Genomic DNA, 18,874 nt, shown 5'->3' with positions numbered 1-18,874 from the left:
GAAACACACCCATGTTCATGGGTTGGAAGACTTAAAATGTTAAGACATCAATACTACCCTAAGTGATCCACAAATTCAATGTAATCGCTAACAAAATTCCAGTGACATTTTGTGCAGAAATAGAAAAAAACCATCCTAAAATTCATATGGAATCTCAAGCAACAGTGAAGAGTCAGAAGGGTCTCGAGAAAGAAGTCCAAAGCTGGATTACTCACTCTTTTGATTTCATAATTTACTACAAAGCTACAGTAATCAAAAACAATGTGGTACTACAATAAAGACAGACATATAGACCAATGGAATAGAAAAGGCAGCCCAGAAATAAACTCTCATATATATGGTTAAATGGTTTCTGGCAAGGGTGCCAGGACCATTCAGCAGGGAAAGGACAATCTTTTCAGCAAATGGTGCTGGGAAAACTGGATATCCACAAAAAAATGAAGTTGGACCCTTACCTAACACCACATACAACATTTAGCTCACAATGGATCAAAGACCTAAATGTAAGACCTAAAACTATAGAAATCTTAAGAGAAAACATAAGGCAGACGCTTCATGATGTTCGACTTAGCACTGATTTCTTAGATAGGACCTCAAAGGTGCAGGCAACAAAAGAAAAGATAGACAAATTGGACTTCATGAAAAAAAATTTTAAATTTATGCATCAAAACACACCATCAACAGAATAAAAAGACAACCAACAGGGTGGGAGAAACTATGGGTAAATCCCATATCTGATAAAGGGTTAATATCCAGAATATATTGAGACGTTCTAAGACTCAATGGCCAAAAAACAAACAACCTGATTCAAAATGAATAAAGGACTTGAGTAGATATTTTTCCTAAAACAATATATTCATGCCCAATAAGCACATCAAAAGATGCTTGACATGACTACCATTAGAGAAATGCAAACCAAAACTATGATAGGATATCACCTCATGCCCATTAGTATGGCTACTACCAAAAACCCAGAAAATAACAAGTGTCAATAAGGATGGGGAGAAATTAGAACCCTTATGCACTGTTAGTGGAAAGATACATTGGTGCAGCCATTATGGAAAACAGTTTGGAGTTTCCTCCGAAAATTAAAATAGAATTACCATAGGATCCAGTAATTCCACTTCTGGCTATCTTCATGGAAGAACTGAAATCAGGATCTCAAAGAGATATTTGTGCACCCATGTTCATAGAAGTGTTGTTCACAATGGCTAAAATATGAAAGCAACCCAAGTGTCCAATGACAGATGAATGGATAAGCAAAATATGTTATATACATACAATGGAGCATTATTCAGACTTAAGAAGAAAAGGGATTCTGACACATGCTAATGACATGGGCAAACCATGAGGATATTATGGTAATTGAAAATAATCCAGACCAAAAAGACAAGTACTGCATAATTCTACTTATACGATGTAGTTGGAAAAAAAATCATAGAGACAGAAAGTAAGATAATGGTTTCCTGGGGCTGGGGTGAGAGGTGGGAGTTGTTATTTCATGGGTATAGAGTTTCGGTTTTACAGATGAAAAGGGTTCTGGAGATGGATGGTGGTCATGGTTGCACGGCATTATGAATATATTTACTATCACTGAACTATTTTATGTCATATGTATTTTACCACAATTTTTTAAATTGGGAAAAAAATCACTGTGGAGCTCTTAACCTGAAGCCCAGGCTGTGCCTCTGACTAATTAATTACATCAGGCATCTATATATGTTTTTTTAAGCTCCCCTGGTAATCCAAGGGGTCAAGCTAAATCCCTGCTCACTAAAGGTAAAGTAGATGTCACTTCTCCCTTCTCAAGCTCCTCAGGAACAACACTATGTGAAATGTTCTGTAGGATCACCTATACATTAAAAAAATTAAAAACCTGTATTATTGGGACACTTGGGTGGCTCAGTAGGTTAAGTGTCCAACTCTTGATTTTTGGCTCAGGTCATGATCTCCAGGGTCCTGGGATCAGGCCTCATGTTGGGCTCTGTGCTTAGTGGGGAATGAGCTTTAGTATTTCTCTCCCTCTCCCTCTGCTCCCCCCATTCCCCTGCACTCACTGTCTCTCAAATAAATAAATAAATCTTTTTTAAAAACCTGTATTATTTAAATGATTATTTCTCTTGTATCTTTTTTTCCCCACCCTCCCCCATTTTGTACTTTCCCTCTTCCTCCCTTCCTTTCTGCCAAGTATACCTGATTGAACCTATGCAAGTTCAGTGTTTGTCTGATGCTCCGCTTTTCCTCCATCAGTTGTCTTCCAAAGCAGAGATTCATGCCTCCCTGGCCTTTCCAGCTCCAAATCTGTATCTTGTCTCAATATCTAGTTCCAGGGGCACCTGGGTGGCTCAGTCCTTAAGCGTCTGCCTTTGGCTCACGTCATGATCTTGGAATCCCAGGATCGAGCCCCACATAGAGCCTGCTTTTCCCTCTTCCTCTCCCATTGCTTGTGTTCCCTCTCTTGCTGTGTCTCTGTCAAATAAATAAAATCTTTAAAAAAAAAAATCAAGATCTAGTTCTAGTCCATAACTCACCATCCCCTTTCCTTTCTTTACCTTTCATTCCATAGGTATGAACATATGAATGAATATAGCTCTCACCTAAATTACATGCCTGAGTTGCTGCCTTAACTTCTAGCATTCCTGAGATGGTGTGCCCATCAAGTCTGTCTGGAATCCTCATTTTCTCCTATTCATTGCACCTGGTTGGGTACTTGGGGCTTAGTAAGACATGTCAGCCAACTGAAGAGGAGAAGTCTTTGGGCTCTTTGAAATTAGGTGTGGGGTTGTTGACTGAGTTGAGTGTGAAAAGCAGAACACTTAGGGGAGATAGAAATATGAAAGCTTCTGTGCACCAGTCTCCATGCAAAACCCTAGAGATCCAGTTATGAAAGGCACAGCACCTGCCCTGAGGAAATCACTGTCTAAAGGGGACCTAGGTAATTAAACAGGTGATTAAAATACCGTATAGTAAATGCTGCACTAGAGGTGAGTATAGGTTCCATGGAAACTAAAGGAACCAAAACTACCATGGGAAGGTGAAGGAGGAGTCAAGGAAGGATTCTTGTAGGAGGCCTTAAGTTCTAACTTATTTTTAACTTTAAAAATGCACAGGTAGGGACATCTGGGTGGCCCAGTTGGTTAAGTGTCCGATTCTTGATTTTGGCTCAGGTCATGATCTCGGGGTTATGAGATCAAGCCCCAAGTTGGGCTCTGTGCTGGGGGTGGAGCCTCTGTGAGATTCTCTGTCTCTCTCTCCCTTTCCCTCTGCCTCCCACCCAACCTCTCTCTCTCTCTCTAGAAAAACAAAAACAAAAACAAACAAAAAACAACAGCAACAAAAAACCCACAGGTAACATAGATTTGCTATAGCAAATTAGAGTGAATTAACAAAGAACCTTGAAGATGAACATAAACACCTTCTGAAAACACTCTAACTTGTGCCAAGTTGGAGGGAGTTAAAGAGACCAAATGTATGATCACTCGTTGCACATGGTGCTATCCATGCTTGGTGACAAGTACCTGAAAATGCTGACAGAGTGCTCTTCTGAAATCAATGCTCTGCAAGAGGCAGGTCCCTGGAGATGCAAGAGGGGGTAAACCTGGAACCCAGAGAGCTTCCGTCCATTCTCTGATTGCTGGCACGAAAGTTACCCAACCAATGTTTTCATTAAAAAGTTGAGGGGTCCTTCTGTTTGGGGTATGCCTTGCGCCCTATTTTATTTTTTCATTGCATGGATCCCATAAGCACCAAATGTGTGTCCCCAACTACTGAGGGCTGCAGAATGCAAAAGGGGATACATACAGTTGGAGTTCCTCCAACTCCATAGGGATACCAATTTTCCTAGGAACATATAAAATGAACATTGTATGCTTCTGAGGACAAGATGATTTTCTGAGTATGCAGTCTCAGTGCTTATGGGGCTGGTGACAGCCTAAGAATTTAAATTACGTGGGGTGCCTGGGTGGCTCAGTGGGTTAAAGCCTCTGCCTTCGGCTCAGGTCGTTATCCCAGGCTCCTGGGATCGAGCTCCGCTTAGTTTGACACCCAAACTCCCTGGTCTTTTACGACTATAAATGGTGGCAAACATAATCCCAGTGTGTACAGGGCTTCCTGTTTTAAAACAAAAGTTCCGGAAAATCTCCCAGTCCCAGAACTATTAAATCATCCTAGTAGATTGACAGCCTTTATTTCTTTTTTCTCCCCAGGAGATGGTGAGTTTTATTTTATCTTTTCTAGACAGAGGTTTGATTTGCTCTTGAATGTTCCAGGGTGGTGAGAGACTAGGAGGAAGCACAGGATGTAGAGACCTATTTCATGTAACCTTCTCCCTCATTCCTATCTCCACTATCCACTGAGAGAGTGGCATGCCTGCTTGCAGACCTGGACTTGGAACTGAACTTGGAGGCCATATTTTCTTCAGGTTCTTTGTCTCAGGTTCAGATTGGAGGACTTGACCTCTTTTGCCATCTTTCCTATGTGACTCCTTCCAGTGGTCTTTCTTCCCTCATCTCCTGAACCACAGCTGGAGTTCCCAATTTGACCTTTTGTACATTCATCCCACATACTTAATTTTCATTTTTCCATGCTGGTCCTTTCTCAGATGGTTGAGCAGGAACTACCCCACCCTTGCAGGGGGTTGCTGCTCTGTGTCTGAGCTCTGAAATCCAACAGGACGGCTAGAACTTCACTGCACCCAAGTATTCTACTTTGGTGGAGGGTCTGGCATTACCTTTACAGGCTGTTCAGGTTTGGGAGGTTTAGAAGTTGGAGAGTGACAGTCTTCTTCTTAATTGAGTGTTTCCTTTTTAGAGACTTCTCACATTCTCTCCTTGGTGCACTTCTGCCAGCTGGGGCTGAGGTCCCAGCCTGTGATGATTCACTTCCTGTCCTCAACCATTCCCTTACTTGAGTTTCTTTACCTTGCCAGCTTAGAATCTCTCCCAAGGCTGACATTCTAGTTTTGCTTCATCCAGCTGACACCCCTCTGTTCCTTCTTCCCCCTGTCCCTTCTGTAGCTACTCTTCTACTTCTCCTGCTCTAGCACCTGTGTCAACAGGCTTTGCCTCTCCATAGACAGGCTATTCGAATGGGCTGTGAGGTGCTATCAGAAGAACCATCCTCCTTGGAAGTACTCCAAGTCTTTAGACTCAGTTTGTTGGGGGCACTTTTATCATCATGCCTATAATCATCCAGAGAATAATCATCTCTGGAGCTCCATGACCAATCATTTCTTCTGTCATATCTGTTTTCATAGTGGTCCCTTCCTCCTCTATAGACATCATCCTTACGGTACCTGCTACCAAATGCTCTTCTGCCACTGCCTATCCTGGAATCATAGCCTCTGTCTTAGTCTCCACTGCTTCAGTCATCACAATGATCCCAGCCCCCATTTCAATCCATATTCTGGTGTGGGTCATCATGGTACCACATCTCAATGCCCATCAGGATATTGGCCAGAATCATAACAATCTTGAACTTGTCTCCAAAGCAATCATTGCCTCCTCTAGGAAGGCAGTCATCAAAGCTGTCTGGAGGATGGCCCTCCAGTGTGTATCTGTTTTGTCAGAATCCTGATTTCTATCTCCACCAGAAGAATGATCATTCCTGCTTTCAGCCTCTGTCTGAGGAGCAAGGTCCACTCAGATTCTCCTGTTGCCTAAAGACTCTTCATTTGAGGCTCAGGGCACTGAGCAAGGAAATCCAACTCAGGTCCTCAAACTTAGCATAACCCAAATCTTTCAGCCTCTCTGGGTTGCTGGGTTCACATGGCAAATGTATTGCACTGATATATAACCTTCCAAAGAATTCCTTAGCAGAGTTTTCTGTCACAGCACAGGGCATGTTCCCTAGAAAAGCAGTGAGGGTGGCAATTTGGGAAGATAGGTGTGCTCGATATTGGGTTCCTGAGCAGCTATGGAGCAGTGGGCAGGATAGAATGGTCAATTGGTGGAGTCCTACACCCATGGTCATTGGTACTGTGCCAAGAGGCTGAAACATCTCCTTCCAGGTTATGTTTCATCAACCCAGTCTACTGGTTTAAGAACCTAGGTTCTCCCTCTACCAGTTCCCCATTCACAACCAGAAAGTCTGTTAGGTAGATAGTATTCCCATTCTTAATTTTGTTTTTCACTGGGGCTGCCATGTTGGGAGAGAGAGAGAGCGCACTTTGACCCATGTATGATTATAAAATGTCCCCCTGTATTTCTAGAAATCTTTCTTACCTTAAAGTTGACTTTACCACAGACTGGGTGAAAATAGTTGCAAAAGACATATCTGGTGTGATAAAGGACTGTTATCCAAAATATACAAAGAAGTCTTAAAACTCAACAATTAAAATAAAGAACACTTAATTAAAAAAAAAAAAAACAGGCAAAAGACCTGAACAAACACCCATTTGCTATATATAGAAAGCAAATAAGCATGGAAAAACATGCTCAAATTATGTGTCCTTAGGCAAATGCAAATTAAAATGAGATACCATTACACGTCTATTACAGCAGCTAAAGTCCAAAGCACTGACAATACCAAAGTCTGGTAAGAATGTGGAACAACAGAAACTCTGGATCATTGCTGGTGGGAATGCAAAATGATAAAGCCTCTTAGGAAGAGAGTTTGCTGGTTTCTTACAAAACTAAATAAACTCTTACCTTTTACCCAATGGAGTTCAAAACCTGTGTCTACACTAGAACTTGCACATGGGTGTTAATAGCAGCTATATTCATGATTGCCAAAACCAGGAAACAACCAAGATGTCCTGCAGTGGTTGAATGGATAAACAAACTGGGGTCCATCCAGACATTTGGAATATTAGCCAGTGCTAAAAAAGAAATGAACTATTTACAACCACAAAATGACATGGAAGAAGCAATGCACTTAGGATATTAATTATTTTATAGCCTGTGTCTGATATCATCAATATCTCAGTTTCCTGTGGATCTGATCTATTTCTGTGTTTTTCTTCTGAATATCTGTCACTTGGTTCTATTTACTGACATAACTTGTAGACTTTTGTTCAAATGCTAAACACTGTGTATGACTAATTGTAGCAGCTCTATATAATGTTTTCTTTCTCCAGAGATAATTTCACTTTCTTCTGGCAGAAAGAGTAGGGGCAGGTCACCCTAATCCAATTAGGGAATACAGTATTTTAAGGCTGGTTTTTTAAGGCAAATTTATTTCTACTTTGTCCTCATTTCCCTTCATAGTGTGTCTAGAGACTCACCTGGAAATGTTTTTCAGAGCTCCAACTCCTTGCTGGGTCTTGACTTCCACTTTTTGACTCTCCAGCCCAATGAGACTGTTTCATTTATCAGCCTGTTATCTGCTTCTTTCTGCTTGGGCTCCTGATCTCTTACCTGCATGGTGCATGGCTAAAGAATCAGCAAATGTCTTGGTGAGGAAAGGAGTTGGAATATCAGCTCACTTTTCAATAATTCTCTTTTCTCTGGGATGGGAACACTTCCAATCCTGGCTCTCTTGCTAGCCTTGAACTCCACATTTTGTTCTGGTAGCCCTGAGACTCCTCAAAGCTCCCTGAGAAGCACCTCTCTGCTTGGGTTCTAGGCCCTGCACTTTTTGCTTATAATTCAGCAAATGTCTCAGGCAGGGAATGATAGAGAATGCTACCCCGATCTCATTATATTTTCTTTCTTTCCTATTCTTAGCCCTTTAAATCCTAAATGCCTTGGTTGCTTTCCGATACCTTCAAAGTTTTTTTTTTTTTTAAATCGAATTTACCATCATTCTCAGTGAGATATTTGGTCTAAAAGCAGCTCTTACATCAGAGCTGGAAGCAGTTACTCAAATATTGACAGCTAAGATACAGTTTTCAGTCTGGTCGCCTCATAAAATTATGTGTAGTGTGAGGATCTGATTCTCCCACCACTTTTCTTTATTTGAACCATGTAGAACACTTGCTCTCAGAGGAACCATGACTTTTGTTTTTTGATAGGAATGAATCTTTCATATATAAATATGCAGCTTATTTTTTCTCTGTTGCTTGTGAGAATTAAAATTCATGCTAATTCAATAAACACAGATGCAAACTTGGGCCTGAAATGTCAAAGAAGTTTAGCCAGATGAGCCAATAATTATATTTAATTTTTATTTAAAAAATTATCATCCAGGGGCACCTGGGTGACATGGTCGGTTAAGCATCCAGCTCTTGGTTTCAGCCCAGGTTATGATCTCCGGGTCGTGAGATCGCCTGTCTCCACCTGTCCTACCCCCCACTCCAAAATAAATAAAATAAATCTTTAAAAAAAAAGTATCACTCAAATAGAAACACAAAATTTAAAATATTTTATTCTGTACTTGCTGACCATTAAGAATATATTGGTGGGTCCATGAGAGAAATAATTTTAGCTATGACTAGTGATATAAAGAGATACTTGCATTTGTCTTTACTTATTGTTACCCGGTTGTTTAGATTTTTTAAAAGATTTCTTTATTTGAGAGAGAGAGAGAGAGAGCATAAGCAGGGGGAGCAGGAGAGGAAGACCACTTAGCAAGGAGCCCAATGTGGGGCTGGATCCCAAGATCCTGGGATCATGATCTGAGCCGAAGGCAGATGCTTAATGACTGAGCCACTCAGGTGTCCCTATATGTATATTTTTACATGTAATGTTATATAAATATTCTCTATAGAAAAAAGAGGCATAACATTATAGAAAAATGAAACCAAGTGACCAAAGAGAGTCCCTGGTGTAAGGGACCAAAGAAAGCCCCTGGGGCAAGTAACAGAAGAGTGTCTGGGACAAATGACCACAGAAGACACTGAGATTCGGGAAGAAGCAGATTGTCCAAGAGAACACAGCAAGTTACTTGGCATTCCAAAATTAGTGCTGGTTAATGTCTCTATTTTGCCTTAAATTGGAAGAATTACATACAACTGGGAGACTAAAACTACCCTCTCCCTTTCCTTCGGATAGAAAATAAAGGCAATGAAGCCCTTGAGTAAGAATTTTCCAGTGCAACGGTCTTCATGCATTTAAGGAAATGCTGGCTGCTTTCCTGTTCTTGGCAGGCCCACAGGGATTTGATCACAAAAAGGTAAGATTGAAGAAAAGGCACTGATATTACTCAGCATAATGTAAAATCTTAATATCATTATGAAATAGGGTTCTTTGCAATTTTTGGAACAGTTAGGAAAAAATCCTTTTTCTACTTCAGAGTTTAGCCTCTGAAAATCTCTGAGATTCAACTTCTTTTGGAGGAAAACCACATAGAACTGGACATGTACACACATACACGTAGCACATGTGTGGGTATATATGTAGGGATTTGTTCCTACATTTATGCATACACACCTGTGGATCCCACTTTTAAAGAGATCTCCAAGGGCACCAGAAAGGATCATCTATATCCATCCAGGACTAGACCCAACAGTGTAAATTCAGAAGTTGATAATTATCAGTTACCATCCTGGTGAAGCCTCAAAGCATTTCTGTAGACTCAGTCACCCAGATAAGGGAACAAATACTCATCACAGGTGTGGTCAACTAAAGTCTGGTCACAAATCTTCTCTCGCCTGTGGTAGTAATACACATGCCCACATAGCCATGGCCTCTTACTGTGATGGCTCTGCTTCCTGCCCTTTCACTTTGGATGTGGTTGTGTGGTGTACTTTGGCTACAGGGATATTAGCAGACATATAAAAGCAGGGGTTTGAAATATGTATGTGTGGTGCTCTTCTTTATTGCTAAGTAGTGTTCCATCACATGGCTGTCCATTCATTTGCTTCTCCATTCACTAGTTGACATCAGTGTTTCCAGTTTGGACAATTATGGGGAAAGCTGTTATACACATTCACATATAGGTCTTTGTGGGAACATATGCTTTCATTTCTCTTGGGTAAAAACCTAGGAATGGGACTGTGAGGTCATATGGTAAGTGTATGTCTAATTGTATAAAAAGCAGCCAAAGTGTTTCCAAAACAGTTTTACCATTTTACATCCAGACCATGAGATGTATGAGATGTATGAGAGTTCCAACCGCTCTACATCCTCACCAGCCCTTGCTCCTTTTTTTTCCAAGAGCTGTTCTAAAAGCCATGAGTGATCTCATTGTATATACTGCTTTGAAGCGAATTGTTCATGCTAGACTCAGGCACAGATACAATTGATTACTTTCATAGCACTTGAGCTAGATTGGAATTTTGCTCTCTGAAATCCTATACCCATGACCTTTGTCATGTGACTTTGCAATTTCTCTCACTAGTGGCAAGACATATTTTCTTGCTTCATTGATATTGGGCCTGGTCATATGCTCGCCTTAGTCAATGGAATCTGAGCAGAAGTGGCAATATTGCAGTTCGGACTCCAGTTTTTAGAGGCCCTATAAACTTCCACTCATCTTTCTTGTGTTTCTGCCATTGCCATATGAAAGATGTGTTCTGTGGGTGCCTGGGTAGCTCAGGTGGGTAAGTGTCCAATTCTTCGTTTTGGCTCAGGTCATGATCTCAGGGTCATGGGATCAAGCCCCCGGTCAGGCTCTGCTCTGAGTGTAGAGCCTGCTTGAGACTCTCTCTCCCTCTCTTCCTGTCCCCTCCTCCTGCTTGCTCTCTAAATAAATAATTAAATAAAATCTTTAAAAAAAAAAAAATTCTTTCTCTCTCCCGTTGCTCCTCCCCGCTTCCTCGCTCTCTCAAAAAAAAAAAAAAGGACGTGTTCTGTCTAGACCGACCCCCACCCCCCAGGTGAAGGGTATGAGTTCCATATAAGTATAAATGTTACACAAGCACATCAAAGGAAGGTCAAAATCATTAGTCATCGCGGAAATACAAACCAAAACCACAGTGAAATACCCCCACATACTCACTAGAAAAGCAAAAATTAGAAGACTAACAATATTAAATTTGTTGGGGATATGAAACAACTAGAACTTTCAGACACCACTGGCAGGAGTGTAAAATGAAACCACTTTAGAACACAGTTTGCCTTATTGGAGAGTTACATCTCTTTTTTAGTTATGATTGCAATTCAAAGCATTTACAAAGGAAAGAATTTATACGGGTAGGCACCCAACAGTTTGGCACACAGTGAAACATACAGTGCTTTATCAGTTGACTATTGTCTTAATAATGCTGTGTAAGAAAGCATCCCCAGGGCGCCTGGGTGGCTCAGTGGGTTAAGCCTCTGCCTTCCGTTCAGGTCATGATCTCAGGGTCCTGGAAGCGAGCCCTGCATCTGGCTCTCTGCTCAGCTTGTGATCTCTCTCTCTCTCTCTCTCTGTCAAATAAATAAATAAAATCTTTAAAAAAAAAAAAGAAAGAAAGAAACCATCCCCAAATGCAAGGCTTAAAACAACAGAAATTTATACTCTCACACCCTTCACGTGGGGATTGACTGATCTAGGAAGAACACAAATACTGCTTGACAGATTCATATAAAGTTAACATACATCAACTACGTGAGCCAATAATTCCACTTTACTCAAGAGAAATAAAAATCTACACCTACATAGAGACTTGAACATGCAGGTTCATAGAAGCTTTACCTTCGACAGTCCCAAATTGGAAATATCCCAATGTATACCAACCAGCAATGGAATACAATTCATCAATAAAAATGAAGAAAGTGTTGCTACACGTAAGAACATGAACGATTTTTATTTTTTAATTTTTTTAATTTTTTTTTTTTTTAGATTTTTATTTATTTATTTGACAGACAGAGATCACAAGTAGGCAGAGAGGCAGGCAGAGAGAGAGGGAGAAGCAGGCTCCCCGCCGAGCAGAGAGCCCGATGCGGGGCTCGATCCCAGGACCCTGGGATCATGACCAGAACCGAAGGCAGAGGCTTTAACCCACTGAGCCACCCAGGTGCCCCACGATTTTTAAAACATTATATGAAGTGAAAGAAACCAGACACAAAGTGTATAACTGTACAATTACATTAAAAACTCTAGAAAATCTATTGTGACAGAAGACAGATCAGTGACTACCTGGGCCTGGGGTGGAAGAAGGACCTGTGAGGAGATACAAGGAAGCTCTCAAGCATGGTGGGAATGTTCTGTTACCTTGTCTGGTGTGTACCTCTGTTGAAACTTATTCAGGCAGGCACTTTCTACAAGTACATGTATTAAACTGCCATAGTGTGGATTACAAATTCTTTCCCTCATCCTCACCAGCAGAACCCTAGTTTTGTTCAGAGTGGCAGTATCCTTCCGTTTTAGCTCCAGATGACTATTTGGCATGGTCTTGGCCTATGAAAGGTAAGCAGAAGTCCCTTACTGGGGCTTTAAGGAAAGCTCTTTTGACAGAGAGCAAATTCAGACAGCACCAGGTATAGACTTTCTCTGCTAATAGACTGAGGCTTATGATTTGAAATCACTGACCTCTTTTGCTTACTTCCAGACCAATGCTCAGTTTTAGAATCTCAGTTCTAACCGTGGCAACACTGGCTCAGATACCTAAGCACCAACTTCTTTTCCCAGCTCAGGCTCATTGATCAGCTATCCTACCTGGTTCCAACTACTCTTAAATTTCCCTGAGGAACTCACACTCATAGTCCATGGCTCCCATGCAGCCACCATGACTCTTCATGTTGTCTCCAAACTGGCAGGTTCTCTCTTCCCCCTTTCAAGTTATTTTCCTAGTCAGCTGACCATGACTCATGATTATGACTCTTCTTTTTCCAAAATGGAAATATTCGCATGTTTTTTTCAGAGTATAAACCTTGATTGTCCTTACTGGCATTTTCCACCACCGAACTCTTCTGCCTGTGCCTTTTCCTCATGGCATTTATTTTGTTTTCATAATATAAATATGTATGTAATTATTAAAACAGTGTCAGTCTCCTTAACTAGAGGAAATGTTAAGCTTCAGAAGGGCAGGGACCATGCCTCTTTTGTTCACATCCTTATTCATATGGTACTTGCTAAGTGGTAATAAATAAATAAATGAACACAACTTCCACATCGATTGCAGGTGACAAGCAGGCTCCTAATTCATTAGCTCAGATTACTGTTCATGCCATGATCATTTTTTTGGAAAAAGTTAAAAAAACATGAAGACTAGGTTCATTAACACATACACACTAGCTAATTTCAAATGGACTATTACGAATAGTCAACAATCATTTTTTGGCTCCTATTAATTTTTTTGACACCTTTCTTATATTATCCATTAAATATCACTTTGGCAGAAAATCTTATTTTCTGTTTTGTTGAGTAAATCATCATCAGCTAGTTTGAACTCTCTCACCTATATTTTCTTTCAAAGTAAGTTATTCTTGGGGCGCCTGGATGGCTCAGTTGGTTGGGCGTCTGCCTTCGGCTTCGGTCATGATCCCAGGATCCTGAGATGGAGTCCCCTGTCAGGCTCCTTGCTCAGCAGGGAGCCTGCTTCTTCCTTCGCTTGCCTCTCCCTCTGCCTGTTGCTCCCCCCTACTTGTGCTTTCTCTCTCCCTGACAAATAAGTAAATAAAATCTTAAAAAAAAAAAAAGTAAGTTATTCTTTAGGCGAACTTCTTCAACTTTCAACATGGAAGGCATGCCTCTGTTTCCCCTGATACTCTGGAATCTTGCTTCCTTAATCACCTCCTTCGATCTACAGCAACTACAATCTTCCCTTCCATTTGTCTCCTTCCCTTCTGTCCTGTTGAATGAATTAAGAAGTGACATGTAGGACATGTTTCAGTTTTAAAAAGGGTAGTCAGGCGGCACCTGGGTGGCTCAGTGGGTTAAAGCCTCTGCCTTCAGCTCAGGTCATGATCTCCGGGTCCTGGGATTGAGCCCCATATTGGGGGTCTCTGCTCAACGGGGAGCCTGCTTCCTCCTCTCTCTCTTCCTGCCTCTGTGCCTACTTGTGATCTCTGTCAAATAAATACATAAAATCTTTTAAAAAAAAAAGGGGGGGTAGTCAGGAGAGGCTTCACTGGGAATGTGAAAGAGCCTTGAAAGAAGTGAAAATATCTGGTTGTTAGAGGCTGAACTGTGTACCCCTCCCCCATTTCCAAAGTCCTATGAAGTCCTTAACCACCCCCCGCCCCAGTACCTCTGAATGTAACTGTATTTGTAGATAACCTTTAAGGTAATTCAGTTAAAATGATGCCTAATGAAGGTTATGACCTGGCCCATGGGGCAGGAAAACCAGGGAAAAAAGTGTTTTCACAGGGAAGACTGAGTTACTGGGTTAAATATAGCTGAAAAGATGACAACAGAATTGTCTTTTCAGCAGTGGTGGCCTCAGTGAGAGCAGTTTTGGCCGAAGTGTGAGCTTGAAAGCCCGACTGTAGTGTGCTTGAGAGGGAGAGAAGAAGCATCGACAACAGTGAGTTTAGAACACTGGAGAGTTTTGCTGTTCTGAAGAGAAGGGAGATGTGGTAGGATGTGCAGGAGGAAGTGGGGCTTTTTGTTTGTTTTGCTTTCGGAGGAGGAGATCAGAGCCTGTTTGTACGTCAGTGTCTTCTAAAAAAAATCTTCAGTTTTGATGAGGCAATGGCCTCCCAGCTAGCTTCCTCATCTTTGGTGTTATTCTTTTGAACACACTGCCGATGGACGGATTTTGCCGCTTCATTCATCTCAAAATTTTTCAGGGTCTCTAACTGCTGTATGAAAAGTTCCAATGCCTTAGTTGAACATTCACATTTTCTGCAGTTTGGCCTTTTGCAGTTTGATCTTGCCTTCGTCAGAGCCCTGTAGTGAGGCGCAAAGCATGCCAGACCAGGGTCGGAAGTCTCGATAAAGTCGCGGAGCCATAAGCACTAGGCGTGTGACTTTAGACCAGGGAGGGCAATGCACTGGGCCTAGGCCCCTTCCCCTTTATAACGAGGAAGGGGGCGTGTCAGGTACACTGCATCCTTCGTGGGCCCCCGACATCTCTAGCAGGCTGCAATTTCAGCCCCAGCGTGGCCACACGCAGGATACTCTCCTGAGCCCGCCCTGTCTCTTCCACTTCTGGGGACCACACCTCCCGGACCGTCACTTATTTTTCCTGCTTCGCTTTTCCCTTTCCAAACAGAGCAGGCTTTAGAAGAACCACAGTGGCAGCTCCTTTAAGGTCGGCCGCCTCCCGGCCACCAGGGACTCCCCTCCTACTCTCGCTTTCACTTGGGACCATCCACTTCCACAGTCAGAATCGGCCACGTATTAAGTGCCTCTTCCAACCAATCAAGAAGAAGTTACCTCAGACCTTTGGAGGGGCATCCACTTCTACCAGTGATCTTCGAGTCTTCTCTAGCGCCTCATTTTTGAGGGGCGAGGCCAACCGCAGCGATGACCAATCTTCTCCGGGGAAATGTAATTCGGGCTGCGGAGCCTACCAATCAGGAGAGGGGATTGTGGGGAGGGGCGATTCTCATTGGTAACCGCGTCCGGAAGAGGGCCGAACCTCGGGAGACGGCAATACGATTTGATTGGCAGGCGTGATGTTGACATCCGGGGAAAGCCCACCTTCTCCAAGAAGGACCAGCCTAGGAATCCAGAGTGACGGTGGCCGCGGCCAATCAAGGGGGAGACGCGCGGAAAGTTTGTTCAATGGGCGATGACTGAGCGAGGCTGTCACTCAGGTGGCGGTGGCGGAGGCCGGGCTAAGACGTGGCCGGTGGAACTCCGCTCAGCTGTCCAGGCCGTCGGGGCGGCGGCAGGGTGCCCAGAGCGTCCTCGTCCTGGTCAGGCGCTTCCAGCAGCGAGAGGGGCAGGCGCGGGCGGCTGCACCTCCATGCCCGCACGCGGGGCGGGACGCTGATGGAGCGCGCCACCCGCCTGGGGCCGCTCGCGCGGGCGCTGCTGCGGCTGCTGCTGCTGCTGGGACTGGCTGCGGGCGCGGTGGCCGCGGGGCGCGCCCCCGACCTACCCGCACAGAAGGCGGAGACGGCGTTCGGCCTGGGGGCAGCGGCCGCTCCCACTTCTGCAGCGCGGGTGCCGGCGGCCGGGGCCGTGGCTACGGCCGAAGTGACCGTGGAGGACGCGGAAGCTGTGCAGGCGGCCGCTGTGGAGCAGGAGCCGCGGGATCCGGAACCCGACGACGAGGCCGAGCTACAACCGCGCGGCAGGTGAGGGGCGCAGGCTGAGAGCCGGGGCCGGCTTCCCGGGAAGCCACTTGTTTACGGCACGTGTGCCGCGGAGGATCTGGGGTTCGGGGTCCCCCCTCGGCTGTGGTCTCTCCCAGAGGATGGACAGCTGGTGACCCGGGAGCAAGCGCGGGGCCGCGTTCCCATCCCCCGGGCCAGCGACGGGCCTTTTCTCCCGTCCTTGCTCGCAGGCAAAAGCACATCATCAAAGGTGTCTGGAGGATGGATGCTCAGAGAATGGAGCGCAAAGGTGGGAAAGAAACGTCACTTTCCCTCTTTTTTTGTTTTCGAACTTTATTCGTGTTGCAAGGACTCCCTCCCCTTTTCCTTCTTCCATGAGTCATTCCGTATCTCTGCTGGGTTGACATCAGTTTGGGAAAGGGACTTTACTATGACATTTCTACATTTCCATTTCAACCTTTCAACCCTGTAGTGGCCCCTGGACCGAGGGTGAGGTCAGTATTTCTCGAACTGAGATCTGCAGAACATCTGCATCAGAATCGCCTGGGGGTGCTGGTTTACTGTACAGTGTTTTAGGCCCCACACCAGTGGTACTGAATTAGACTTTCTTGGGGCAAGAACCTGGAATCTGCAAGTTGAAGTTTAAGAGCTGCTGGTAGGTCTTGAATTTTGGCAGTTCTTTGATATTTAGGGAGTTTAAGGTACCTAGACATTTAAAATAGGGTTGTCTTGGTTAATTTGCTTAGCCTCCTTAAAATGTTACTGCAAGGTACGTGTTTTTAAACACTTTTCAAAATCTGGACACAAATGTAAGGTATTTTTAATGGTAAAGTATTTTGCAGGCAGTTGATCTCAGCACAACTGGGGAGAAAGTGATGTCCTATCTAACAAATGGGGGGATCGAAGGAGCATTTGGTAAATTAAACCAGAGAGGGCTAGAATCTGGATTAGAACGTATTGTAAGCTTATAATGTAGCAATTACTAGATCCCAACAAGTTAGATTTGATTTTCAGTTAAATATCAGAACCTTGATCTATATACCTGGAGACTACTAAAATTGGATAAGTACCAAAATTTTCTAGGCACTGTATGAATGCTTATGTGTAGATTTTTTTTTTCCTTTAAGTAGCACATATTTGACAATATTTTCATAGATTTTTCTAAGGGATTAACTTTCCTGGAAGAATGTTTTTGTTTATCTTAAGTGTCTGAAGCCCCTACTCAAAGTACCTTACATGAAGTAAAGTGAGATGTTTCATTTTTCTTGGAATACAGACCCACCCGCCACAGGAACTTACTGGCAGTACAACCCACAAGATGCCCCAGGGTTAACAAAGGTTAGGCAGACCGTCCCTGTCTTCCAGGAGGAAGGTGTTGCCTAGCAGTGAGGATTGAATGAAGAGACCCATAAGGACAGGACAGAGCAGAAGCAATGCAAATGAAGTGCCCTGACTGTCCCAAGGTTTTTGTGGTGTTCCGTGGGTGGGGTCTGCGGTAAAGTAGGTAAAAAGGTAAGAGAAGGCTGTGGCAGAGTGAGTTGGTTTGTGAAATGTTGAGTAGGGTCATAATGAGCAGACACTGGACTTGAAGAAACAGCAAGAGAGGCACAGAAGCTGGAAAGTATGTTTAGGGAACATTTTTGTTTGTATTCCTCTGTGTGTGCGTGCATGTGTGTGCTCTGTGTATATGAGGGAGATACAGACATGCACATGTGTGCTGGGCAGCGAGTTGTGGAAGATGAAACTAGAGCAATAGGTTAGGACCAGATCGTATGTGTCGACTTAACACCAGTAGCATTGTCATCACCCAGAAATCAGAAGCCGGCGTACCCCAGATCCACTGAAGGAGTATATGCATTTTGACAGGATTACCAGATGATTCCCAGGCACATGACAGTTTGAGAGTTATTGTTTGAGAAGTGTTGTGTAGGGTATTTTGAATGTGAGGTCTGACTACAGTTTGTTGTTAAGTGGGTCTAGAACAGACAGGAGAGATTTGAAAGATTTGAGGCAGAATCTTGGTTCTTGGCAAATGAACTGATTCCTCCTCGGTGACACCCCCATCCACAGATTGAGATGGGATGGTCAGAAGATGGGAGCACACACGGGAAAGTGGGGAGATTGAGGAGAGCAGGAAAGACAAGGTCAAGGGCTCGTTGTTGGACATGGTGACTTGAAGGTACAGGCAGGCCACCCAGAGGGAGAGATTTGGGAGGCAGGTAGAAGAGACCGACTGTGACTGTAGTTGGAGGGGGATCAGGGTAAAGAGGTGAAGGTGTGAGAAAGAGGAGGCTCATGATGAGACCTTAATGAATGCCTTATATTTTAGAGAAGATGAGCCAGCAGAGGAGACAGAAATCCAGCTGGCTGGATTGGAGGTGTTGGGTGAGGGCTGAGAAGAATGAGGAGGGATTTGGTGGTGAGCATACGTAAGAATTCAAGTCAAGCAGCAGAGAGCCCTCAGATTTGTAAGATGGTAAGGATTCTTCCTTCTAAAGCCCCACTTCCTCCTTCCGGCCCTATTCAGCCTGACAGCAGACAAGTGTATACATTCAGAGGAAAGAGCCTGCATAGACACGTTGAAAAAGAAAGGAATGGAGGAGGGAGTGGAGGTAGTTGAAGAGGATCTCCTTGGCAAGCAGGAGGACCACTTCCTCTTCAGAAATGAGAGTGAAAATAGAAGAGTTGGGCCTGGCAGAGCGTAAATGATCTTCTGCTAACAGAATTCTCTAAGAAGAGATAGGCCCGTGTTTAGGGGTGTGCCTGATAGCTTGAGATAGTGTGGAAAGTTTGAGAAGCCTTGGATAAGTCCATTGATAGTATCAACAAAAGATCAATATGCAAAGTTTATAAAACTTCTTCCTAAGTGCTCTTTAAAAAAGTGAAAAACCAGAGACTGTCAG

General features: G+C 43.6%; 1 protein-coding gene across 1 annotated transcript in view; it reads left to right on the top strand.

The window, feature by feature from the left end:
* Positions 1-15,469: 15,469 nt before the first annotated feature.
* EIF2AK3 (eukaryotic translation initiation factor 2 alpha kinase 3) overlaps positions 15,470-18,874 on the top strand; it is a 67,949-nt gene continuing 64,544 nt past the window's right edge. The window contains exon 1 of the mRNA XM_080812660.1: positions 15,470-15,992. Within this exon, the coding sequence (XP_080668786.1) occupies positions 15,685-15,992 (308 nt within the window). The 5' untranslated portion in view covers positions 15,470-15,684. The remainder of the gene's footprint in view (positions 15,993-18,874) is intronic.

The sequence above is a fragment of the Martes martes genome, assembly GCF_963455335.1.
Source record: "Martes martes genome assembly, chromosome: 9".
Taxonomy (NCBI): domain Eukaryota; kingdom Metazoa; phylum Chordata; class Mammalia; order Carnivora; family Mustelidae; genus Martes; species Martes martes.
The sequence above is the reverse complement of the archived record's forward strand: the minus strand, read 5'-3'. Positions and strand labels throughout refer to the sequence as shown.